The sequence below is a fragment of the Acomys russatus genome, chromosome 12 (assembly GCF_903995435.1).
Source record: "Acomys russatus chromosome 12, mAcoRus1.1, whole genome shotgun sequence".
NCBI lineage: Eukaryota > Metazoa > Chordata > Mammalia > Rodentia > Muridae > Acomys > Acomys russatus.
In genome coordinates, this window is record NC_067148.1 from 2,292,733 (window position 1) to 2,304,889 (window position 12,157).

The following is a 12,157-nucleotide window of genomic DNA, read 5'->3' on the forward strand; positions in this document are numbered from 1 at the left end:
CTCTCTCTCTCTCTCTCTCTCTCTCTCTCTCTCTCTCTCTCTCTCTCTCTCTCTCTCTCTCTCTCTCTCTTGTGTGTGTGTCATTTAAAAAAATATATTTTCTTGACACATCCTGAGATTTTTGGGTGACAGACACTATGAGGCTTCAAACATGCAAACAGCGTGTGCTATGTATTGTGAGCAAACAGTCCCACGAAGGCAATATTCTGAATAACACTGTAGCTTCTCCCACAACAGTTAGGAGTTAGGAAGATAAGGAAGTGCTGGATTCCTGAATTCAGTTCATTTTGCTCAAGCTCATTAAAGTCAATTCAAGCTTAGAGCACTGTACTGAGGTAAAATCTTAGTCAGGACACCAAAAGCTCAGGGCACTTGCTGCCTTTTGCTTTTGTCTTCACACTGGACATCATGACGATGAAAGTAAGTTTCTTCTATTGGGTTTTGCTACACAGGGAAAAAATATCCCATCTAATCCCTATACGATAATAAAAGTTCATTTTGATAACAGAAAGGAGTCCCAAATAATTTTTTCATTTTTTACATGAAAAAACAAACATCCTGAGCTCTGTTTCCTGAAATTTCAGTTGAGGTAACCTCTGCAGGTCTCAGCTGCACATTTACATTCAGTTCTGACCCTTTTTTTGGCAGGGCTTGTGGTCAATAGAATCTGAAGATAATTCTCCAGAAACTTTCATTTGACAGTCAAAAGTCAGCTCTTCTCCAATGTTTATGGTTCTCGTGAAAAATAGTGCTATTCTGGGAAGCTGAGTATCAAGGTTATCAATGAAAACACTAAACACCTGAAGATTTGGGTCACAACTGTGATTCACAAAATGAGACATATTTCCATATCGAGCTGCATCCACTGTGAACTCATCAGAATCATAATGTAGATCAAAAAGATATGTGATCCCCGTCTTTCAGCCTCTTCACTTGTGATTACCTCCCCAACATAGTCCATGAAAAAACTCATTATTTTAATCTTCACAAGTGGTTTTACCCCCCCACCCCCCGCTCCCCAGCCACAGCCATTGCTAGTTCTAAAGATATACAGCGAATACTCTGTGCCTTTCTGTACAATTCTATTGGGACAGTCATGGCCACATCAACACCTTGAGTTGCATTTGTAGATGGCAGTGCCAGGTTGAATTTTAATTTGTTGGTTCTTATTATAAGCCCAAACCACCCCAGCTTCAGCAGGACAACACTTTTTAAAGAACCTGTACATGAACACCCAAAGTTAGCTTCATTGTTTAAGCTGATCCCTGGAGCTGGCCTGTATCTGTTAATGTAGTAGAAGTCTGAAGGTGGTCCCTCCAAGTCAACAGTATTTTTAACAAATATCATCCCTTTGTGGTTCTTCCTTCTGTTGAGGTAATCTTGCCATCTCTGCAGAACTATTCTTTGCTTGGCTTTCTTTACAATGTACTCAGCCACAGCAGGTTTCAAGAATCTGTTCCTGTCTTTTGAAGTGAGTGCCTTGCTCTTCTTTACCCTAGATAAGTAACTACTATTGTCACTACTGAACTGCTGCAGTAGCTCTGGACACTTGAGGTTTCTCCAGGGCTCCCACGTATTTTTAGACTCTGGCCATCCTTTCCATTTTACAAAATAATATTTCACACCCTCTTTGCTACTCGCCTCCAGCCGCCACCATCTTGAGGGGCTTTCATTCAAACTGGCACGGTCAGCCTGAGTAGCTCAGCTAGCCTGATGCCCGGCCCTGGCATGCTGGCTCTTTCTCTTATAATAATAAACCCCATACAGTAAGAACAAATATGAAATCATTATCAAAACTATCATGTAACAATTACATTTATAATGTAATTATTTGTAATGTATTTGGCAACTTAGGAGAAAGTACCCTACTATCTATCCTATAATGATGAATTCTATATCCAAATTACTTTTATCATAGATTGTATTTAACAACCTAAAAAAATCTATTTGGAACCAAAATAGTCTTTTAAAACATCTTAATCCTAAACAACTAAGCTTAATTGTAAAATTATCACTATCTAGTCTTCAACTCCATTAGAGACTTGAGAAGGAATAAAATTATTACCCGAGTAAGCAGGAAATGCAGGCAAGCAGCTTCCAAAATAAAAATAAATATGACAGAGACAGTTTGCTGCCTGGACAGTCACCCAAACTCTCTCTATAATTTTGGAACATCATCTTCAGCCTTCTGGCTAAGAATATCTGACAGACATATTTGTAAAGCAGGAACTATTAAAGACTTGCTTTACCTTGTCTTGGCAGAACTTGGCAGTTGACTTGGCCTGCATCCAAGCTTGCCCATTTTAATAAGAATTCTGTCTGTACTTGAAGTGAGGATATTTTCTTTGCCCTGTGGTTTTGCCACATTTGAATCAATCTCCATATGGAATTTCTTTGATGCTCATGATCTTTGAGGTAAGCTAGGAGTGCTGCCAGGAGTTGCCATGCCTTGTCAAAGAATCTTTAAAATAATAATAATAAAAATCTTTAAATGCCATATTCTGTAGGTCTCTGAGGTTTTTGAAGACCTCTATTTATCTACTTTATTTTTACATATCTACCTATAAAATCACATCTCTCTACCTACCTACATCTATCTATCTATCTATCTATCTATCTATCTATCTATCTATCTATCTGTACAGGCAATGTTGCTTATTTTTAGCCATTTGCTATCTGTTTAAGCTAGGATGTTTATTTTGTGATAGATTATACTAACAACTGACATGATCATGAGTTGATCAACTAACTATTAACTTGCATCATTTTATTGTCCTAAATAGTTTGTAATTGCAGCTGTAATAGAAGTAAGCCTTGTATTTATAAATGAGCTGTATGGGTACAACACCTCACACCAGAGTTAACACACGTACACATGTGTGTGTGTGAGTGTCACTGTACCAATAATTATACCAGTATCTGAAAATGACCTTATTTAAATATAACAAAGTCTCTAAGTATCAAAATAACCTTAAGTATAACAATACCTCTAAAATACTACCTTTTGTCTAATTATTCCTGTAAGATAGTTCCATATTCTCCCTCCTTTCTTTTCAACCCATTTCTTTTCACCTAAGAAAGAAAAATAGAGAAAAGGAAAAGAGAGAAATCCCTGAATCTAACCTTGCTTTCTCTCTGAATAAGATCGTTAATAACTTGTAACAAACTTCCTTAAATGACCACAAACATCCATAGCCCATTAGAAGAACCAAAATTTATCTGCCCCACTTTAAGGGACATGCAACATTGTTCGTGTCAAGGTTGCTTCCTGATGATGTGGGGACATAGGAATCCTTTTGGGGGGGGGCCCAAATACATTTGGAAAAAAATCTTTAAGCAAGCTAGCAATAACATTTGTGGTCTAGTCTCTAAATGTTGAGATATTTCAGGCTCAATTGAAATCAGCAGATTTCTTTGAAGCTGTCCTAGAAGCAGGCAACTGAATCATTGGAGGCAGGACATCCTGTGTCAGTGTTCTAGCATCCTTCAGGATGAATCTGTTACATCTGATGCAGTGTAACCAGTGTCTGATTCTTTTGTTCTGAAAACATATAATTTCTCACAAGTAATATACACTTGTAAAATTTTAAATGCATAAGATGTGCAGGATGCACAGATCAATTAAAGATGGTTTTCTGCTCTTTGTATGAGTAGAATAAAGGCATTTGTCTTTCTCTAAGTCAGTTTGGATTGAATGCCAAACTGTAAACCAATTTATCTATGCCATTTAAAAGAATGGCACAATAAGTCATGAGGGTTTTGTAGCCAAGTATTGGCCATGTGTAGTTGAAGTTCTGTGTGGAGACAGTTATATGTCCCAGTCAGTCTCAGAGCTGTTCCCATGTGGAGGGATCAGCAAATTATGTTACCTGTCCTGTTTAGTCTTCTTCATGTGTTTGTAGTCAAAATCTTCTGGAGGTCTTCCTCTGTCAAACCTGATCCTCATTATCTTAGGTGGAATCCAAAGCCATTTTCTTTTTCATTGAAACAGAAAAATAAGGCTTCCCTCCCAAAATAACAAAGTCTTGGTTCTCTAGGTTGAAGCCATTGCAAGCATGGAATGCTTTAGTTTAGCAGTCCTTCTCTTACTTAGCCCTGTTTCTTTTTGACCTCTCTCAAAGAGGGTGTATAATATTACCATTACCATTTTCATGTTCACTATCAAAACAAGACTGCATGGTGTACAAATATCCTCTTCTGGGACCTTGGGCCCCATTGCGCCAGGCCAAGCTGCCACCTGTCCCCTTCAAGAGCCTTGTGCCTATGGGGACTGGCTGACTGCCCAGAGCAACAGGAAAAGTATTTAGGCCCGGGTTTCTGCATTCACTATGACTGTCTTCGCCCCGCCCCTTTCTCCACTTGGAATGAGCGGTTCGCCTTTCAAACATAGGAATTGTTTGGGGACCTATCTTAGGCCTGTGTGTATTTCGCTGCCTGTATTGCCCCTGTTGTCTCTCTGCATGGGGCTGAACTGCCACTTATCCCCACAAGAGAGCCTCACATCTATAGGGATAAGCTGGCTGCCCAGAACAGTGTGACATCTTACCTCAGTCAGCTCTCAATAGCTCTTGGCTGTGGCAGGCATGCAGCTTGCATGTTCATCTCCCAGCCAAACTTTGGGTCCTTACATTGATTAACCAAATATCCTTTTTTAGGCCAAAATGCCTTTTGGCACCAGTTCTCCCATGGGCGCTTACTTCTTAAGGAAACTGGCTGGCTAATCAGAGCAGCGTGACATTTCCCCCTCCATCCCATACATAAACAAATGCAGAGCTGCATGTTAGCTGTGAGAGTCCACATATCCACAGAAAAAAGAACCAACTGCCAATAGAATGAAGACGGACCTGACAGACTCTTCCTCTACATCAGTAAGGACATTATTATCCATTATTAAGAAAAAACTTAGATAGTAACTGTAAGGGAAAAATATGTATAATTTTGAATCCTAGACTGTCTTTTGTAAGTGGCTTTATCTTATCAACAGGAGTCCAACTCTGACTACATTGTGTAAACCAGGCTGGTCTAGAATTCACAGAGATCTGCAAGCGTCTGACTCCTGTATGTGGTTGAGATTAAAGGTGTATGCCATCACTGCCCTATTGAAATATTTCCTCTCAATTCTAAGTCGCTTTAATTCTATATTTTAGAAAGCAACAATTTTGAACTGTGTGACATTCAGAATTTACTTAAATTCTTTAAAATTCTCCTATGTTTTACTAATGTCAAACAATAAAAATTTCCCTCCTATTTCCTGCTGTAGGGAAAACCAAAAAGATTCAAACAAAAGTCAAGAAGAGAAACAAGAAAATTCTAAGTTTTGAGCCACTTGTACTGTCTCCTGCTGTAACAATGAAGCCCTGTCTGGAAGTTAGTTGTGGCTGTACTGTATGGGTGGGCTCTAGCCAGAAAGACTGACAAACTTCTCATAGCCAGAGAGCTCTGAGTTCCAGCTCCTATCAATTTTCTGTCAGGAAGTGCCCTTTTTCTTCCTTTGTGTGTGTGTGTGTGTGTGTGTGTGTGTGTGTGTGTGTGTGTTTTGTTTATTTATTTATTCATTTATTTATTTGTTGTTTTTTTCTGAGTAGCCTTGGCTGACCTAGACTTACTTTGACCAGGCTGGCATCAAACTCACATCAATCCACCTGCCTCTGCCTCCTATTCATTTTTTAAAAATAGTTTATTTAATTCTATTTTATGCATTGGTTTGAGGACATCAGATCTCTTGGAACTGGAGTTAAAGACAGTAGCGAGCTGCCATGTGGATGCTGAGAATTGAACCCGGATCCTTTGGAAGAGCAGACAATGCTCTTAACCACAAAACCATCTCGCCAGCCCCTCTTCTTCTATTCTTATTGCTTGTAATGCAGCATTCCATCTCTTAGTTCTCTCCTTCTCTTAAGTCTGTTTTAGTTTGATCTTTCTTAAAAAGGATATGTTGAACTATAAATGTCACTGTAAATTTTATTTGTATGCCAAGAGAAACAAGCTCAAATTGAATGCAAATATACTGTGGCATTGTGAATTCCTCCATGGTTTAATCCATGTGGTTAACTCCACTCCCTGGCTTGGTCTAGAAGGCTGCTGGTCACATAGATTCCAGGCACAGCAATGTGTGCCTCTAGTTCCAGTGCTAGGAAGTGAAGACAGGAGGGCCACAGGGGCTCGCCAGCCATTTACACTAGCCTATTAGTGAGCCTCAGTTTCAACGAGAAATTCTACTTCAAAAAATTGAGATGGAGAGTCATGACGGAAGACACTTAACCTCTGGACACACATGCACATATGCACACACAGGCTTAATAAAAACAAATACAAAATAAGCTTGTTTCTAGATACAGAGAGCATGAAATGAAAGTAAAAACAATAATCAGTATTTTCCAGACTAACATATCTTTTACTAGAGAACCTTCATCCTGTATAAAACCCAACCTCAGAATAATTTTTTAAATCAGATTTCTATATGCCAGTTGGCCAGTATTCGTAAATGCAATGAAAATGTATTCTTTTCCTGTCCAGATTCCCTGCCATCTCTTTCTAGGTGCCTGGCTCCCATTAAGCTCTGTGAAGGCAACCCTACACAAATGCTGTCTTAGTAACTACTGCTTCTGGCTGAGTCTCAGATGTCGTCTCTCAGATTGGCTCCTCACCATGCCTGGCGAATGGCATACTTCTAAGTTAGATTTGACACCAATCCAATGAAATAGGAGTTCCTTTCCCAGCAATTGTTTTCAAAGTAGTGCTACCTTAAAACCCTAACAATTTCATCTGCTTTTTCAGATATTTTGCTTGTCCATTGAAACAGGTCATTTCAAAATCTTGCTTTCTTTGATTTTAAAGAAACGGTTACTACACTGGCCTCATACAGCTTTCCTGTTGTTTTCCTCTGATTTACTTACTTACAAGAGACTCCTGGTCCTTTATATTTCTTTTTCTTTTTTTTTTTTTTTTAAAGATTTATTTATTTATTATGTATACAGTATTCTGTCTGCATATACAGAGGGCACCAGATCTTATTACAGATGGTTGTGAGCCACTAGGTGGTTACTGGGAATTGAACTCAGGACCTTTGGAAGAGCAGCCAGTGCTCTTAACCTCTGAGCCATCTCTCCAGTGTCCTTTATATTTCTACTAGGTCCTATAGTCATACTTAGAAACATCTGAATCCTAGATTCATTTATGACTCATGGTTTTGCATCATACCAGGATAAGATTACAATCAGATACTCAATGAATTGGAAGTTCACGAGAGTAGAAAAACTCATCAAGATGACAATTATTGGAGCAAATAAATTCATTGTCCTAAAATACTCACTTTGTAGAACATACCAGTTTCACAATGTTGTTGTAAATGTAGGAAATTGGTCAGAAATCTATTTAATGAAACAAGTGTGTCAGGAAAGCACCTAGGCAAGGCACATCTTTCGAGGCAAAAGAAGGTAGAAGGAGGGAGTTTTAAAGTGAGGCTTCCTTAAAGGCCCCTCTAACTACACTTAGGGGTTGAGTAAGAGATATAGTATGTCACCACACAGTACATGAATGAAGGTTATCTGGCTGAAACATCTAGCCACTACATTTGAAGCACAGGCCATCTGGGATTTCTGTGCTGCTAGTAAGCATCTCTGTGTGGCCAGTGCTACCTTGCTATATAGCTGACCCCAGACAATACAAAATCATCTCATCAGAGATGCTCTCAGGGTACCAGTAAATAGTTGTATCTTCAGCAGCTATTACTTCTAGGGTAGTAGAGACCCCATAGACTGTGGATGAAGTTTGACAGTGACACCAAGAAGCACTAGACTATCTGCATTCCTGCCAGAACAGCCACAGTACCTCCTCTTGTGAAAGTGCAAGTGCTTATGTGATAAGAAGCCTCTGCTGCAGGGAACAGTAAATTCTACTCAAGAAGGAGAGGGGCCTGTGTTTCAAGTTTTTCATCCCACATCTCAGGGTAGGTTGGGAGTTTTTTAACCTACTGGTGCAGTAAAAGCCAAGGAACCATTACCTAAAACATTATTTCAGGTTGGGCTTAAGGTAATTATGTCTCAGAGTAAGATTATGGACACCATTAGGTCAAAATGCCAAGAGGAAAGAAAGCAGGTAGAAATAAACTCTTCCCTAGAGCCTGGGCTTCTAGTGACTGGAAGACATGCCCCTAATCTCTGTCATGGGAATACAGAACCAACCCAAATGGTCAATAAAAGGATGATTATTAAGCAAAAGTCACAATAACAGTTGATAATAATGCTACTATGTTTTACAATGAAGTGTAGTTCAAACTATAGTTCTGAATGTAATTATTATGAATAAACATGTTTTGACAGTATATAAATAAGTAGCAAATTACTCAAAGCTATAAAACACACCCTTATCCTTTCTGTTTTTGCAGCTACTATGTGATCTATTTTGAGCTTGAAATTTTCTACCAGCAATTGTATAAGACTCAGTGGTGGGGAGCCATTAACGAAATCGTGAACAATCTGAGACTGAAGAGACTTCCATTGACTGAAGCTCAATTACACGAGCAATTTAAGAAAAAATTTGGTTTCAAAAAAGCTATGAAATGCAAGGTATTTCACTTACTATCACAAAATGTAAGAAGCTACATTAATTACCATGAGTTCATGTCTCATAGGTCCAGGCTGTGAGGTTCAAGAAGGACACTGAGATGGGTTGTTGGGGGTTTGGAGTCTCCTAGAAGAGTCGTTAGTGGCCATGGACAGATAGACAGTAACACAGCAGGCAGGGCCTCTGAGTAGAGTTCAGGCCCTAGCACCAAACAGACAGTATGATACAGGGCTGTGAGAGGAAATTGGGTTCCACGAGGCAGGAATGTGTGTGTGTGTGTGTGTGTGCGTGTGCGTGCGTGTGCGTGTTCGTTCTTAGGACTTCTCTGAGAATAGGGTTGGTTTTATAGCACAAGCTTGCAGGCAAGCTCTCTGATGCCCAGACAAAAGACAGGGAAATGAGTAGAGAGCAAGGCCTGTGACCACCAACACTCCCTGGTATGCAAATTCTCTTGCCCAGGAGAGAGCCCCTAGGACCTGAAGTCTATTAGCCTGAAACTTGACAAAGTCTCAGTAGGGTGCCTTGGTGTCCCCTGAGAATGGAAGGGCTCCTATAGCTGTTCCAAGATTATACTCTTATACTAGGGAGGAAATTATGCTTAAAGAAACACTTCAATATGAAATAAAAAAGTAAATCCTTTATTAGCTAATAATCTATATGGTTCTAGATTATACATTTTTGGCAAAGTACAAATTGCCAATAGACTGACTCTATTGTGGTTAGTCTGAATGGCAAATTTTTACTGATTTCTAATGTTTAAACCACTTTCAAAGGAAAGTTTCTTTGAAGAACTGCTTGTATTGCTATCACTGCTATTACAACAATGAGAAGTGGGAAGTGCAGAGAGTTAATGTAGTCACACAGTCAGTAAGTGGCACCAGCTGGCTTCACCCTGGCACACAGACTGAGGGACAGAGCTGGCACCCTACGTCAGCCGTCCATCTATTTTACAGACTTTGCCTTAGCTACTGCTGATCAATAGGCTCTTCAACTTGAAACATTATACTTTCCATTTATTTGTTTCAAAAACCATAGTTTTAAAACTTTGATAACCAGTCTAAATTAAAATGTGTATCAGAACATCTCAAAGAACAACACATTATTTTTACCTCTTTATCTGAGAACTACAAAAAGAAGGGAAAGTCTCTTCAGCTATTACACGTTTCTTGAGTTTTCCTTAAGTCAGAGAGAAGCAGATAACTTTCTTTTTTTATTAATTTATTCATATTACATCTCAATTGTTAGCCCATCCCTTGTATCTTCCCATTCCTTCCTCCTCCCGTTTCTCCCCTACTTCCCTCCCCTATGTCTGTGACTGAGGGGGACATCCTCCCCCCCCCCCCCCCGATATATGCTCTTAGGGTATCGAGTCTCTTCTTGGTAACTGAAGCAGATAACTTTCATTTGCTTTTAAAGTAGTTCAGGAAGATATCTGTCCACTTTGCTGAAATTGTCTGCAAGGGTGAAGTTACAGTTTACTCTAAAAGGAAGGAAACAATCTTTCCAAATATATTTTCCGTATTCTCAATATTTCCTTGTAGCCTATGACTCACAGCATTGTTCAGGGAGCCGCCCTTCACTTGGCCCCTGTGGCAGCATGGCAAAAATCAAGCAGCACTCTTGTGACTCCATTAATAAATTCTGTGTTCCTTTCTTCTCTTTAAAGAAAACTTTAGATGTGTTTTTATTTTAAAAAAAAAAAAACTATTTAAAAAACTAATGCTGACCTTTTAAATAATTTCAGAGTATCCCATTTGGTATGAAATCAGCCGTTGAAAGAGGCTTGTCTGCTGTTTTCCACACATTTAGCCGTAAAACCTCAAGCTCCACAATCAATGTTTCTGACGAAGCAGGCTACACCATTTTCCATCATGCTGCCCTGCACAACCGGGTCTCCATCATATGTCAGCTGTGCAACGCCAACTTCAACGTCAACCAGAGACGCTTCATCATGTTCAGCCAAGGTTCCATTTAGCTTTTAAACCTTGCTCAATACTGAATGAACCCAAGTAATGTAAAGCAGAATTTACATGCAGTGTGGATCCAGCTGTCCTTCAAGCACTTTTTAATGTGAAAAGAATCTTTAATAATGAAAAATCTGTTCATCCTTGTCCTTCTCAGATTCCATCTGATAAATAGCTATGGCTCACAGTGTGAGTAAATAGAAGTAGCTCTGTTACTGCTGAAGCAGCACAGCCTTCCAGCTGCAAGCTTTGACCAGCTTTTGAAAGGCAGAGTGTCAATGTCAGGTCTGACAAGGTGTTGTGTGCATGCAGCGTGTCTACATGTCTTGGCCAGACACTGTACTCCACTTTGATGTAATTCTGCTCTCTGTATCAACACATTGTCCGTTTCTTCTTTCTGACTCATTTAGGAAACTGCTATATATTAGTAATCATGTTTCTATGTGGATTTTCTTTTTAAGCAGAGTCATCTAAAGTCGATATGAAAAAAGAAAGAAACGGTAAGGCATAGTGAAATATGTGTATATGTGTATATATGTATGTGTATATCCTAAAACTGTTTTGCTAGGTGTAGTGACACAAGCCTTTAATTCTAGCACATGGGAGATAGAAGCATGAAACAGGGCTTAAGGTCATCCTTAGTTATATAGTAAGTTCAAGACTAGCCTGGACTGAATGAAATTCTGTCTTGAAAATAAACAATTACCCTGTCAAAAAAATAAAATTTTTATAGTGTACACTTTATAAATGTTTTGATGCAGGAAAATACAAAATACTGAAGCTTTCATTTTCATTTTGAAGTATAATTTTTCGGCTCATGGTTATTGATAATCATAAATTAGGTGTTCCTTTCTAAATAATACTTAACTGGGAATTTCCTATTTTTCTACTTGCTTTATAAGTTCACTTTTCAAAGTGGTTTTGGCAGTTTGTACATAAGCATTTTAGACCTGGGAATGCAGCTCAGCTATATGGTGCTTGCCCAGCCATGTGTAAGGCCCTAATTTTAATGCTGTTCTCATAATTAAGTTAATATAATTTAGACACTCTACCTTCTAGTGTAGTCTGAAGAAATAACTGCTTCTGCTGAGGTTAAAATTTTGAGATAAGTATGGGATATGAAAGCAAAACAAAAACAAAAAACCCTTGTCCCTAGGTTTCTATTTCCTTTTTATACATTCAAGAGCCTTACCAAATATCTTCAGAGTCTATATAAGGTAATTAAAGGAGAGTTCTTTCCTAAAGCAAACAAACAAAAAACCACAACTACTTTAAAGGGCCACAACTGGCAAAGGCAGAGAGGGACTACCATTTTTTCATACTATAAGATGCACCTGACCATAAGTTGCACCCAGTTTTTAGAGCAGTAAAACAAGAAAAACAGTAAAAACAGCAATAGGACCATAAGGTGCACCATAATCCTCACCCACTCCAACTTCTTTTGGGGAAAAGGGTGTCTTATGGTCTAAAAAATATGGTAGGTACTTGAACTGGCCACCTTACTGTGGTGAAGGAACCTGAGAGTTCTCTGCAGAGGGAACCTGACCGTATTTTTCTCTCTATTCCAGTCATCCTCCAGCCTCCCCACTAGCAAGAACTGGACAAATAACTTTCTTAGTGTTTATTTT

General features: G+C 39.0%; 1 protein-coding gene and 1 pseudogene across 1 annotated transcript in view; one reads left to right on the plus strand and one right to left on the minus strand.

The window, feature by feature from the left end:
- Ankar (ankyrin and armadillo repeat containing) overlaps positions 1-12,157 on the plus strand; it is a 55,697-nt gene that overhangs the window by 18,325 nt on the left and 25,215 nt on the right. The window contains exons 6-8 of the mRNA XM_051153777.1: positions 8,387-8,567; positions 10,310-10,529; positions 10,991-11,029. Coding sequence (XP_051009734.1) covers positions 8,387-8,567; positions 10,310-10,529; positions 10,991-11,029 — 440 coding nt within the window. The remainder of the gene's footprint in view (positions 1-8,386; positions 8,568-10,309; positions 10,530-10,990; positions 11,030-12,157) is intronic.
- On the minus strand, positions 418-3,946 carry LOC127196645 (histone-lysine N-methyltransferase SUV39H2-like; annotated as a pseudogene).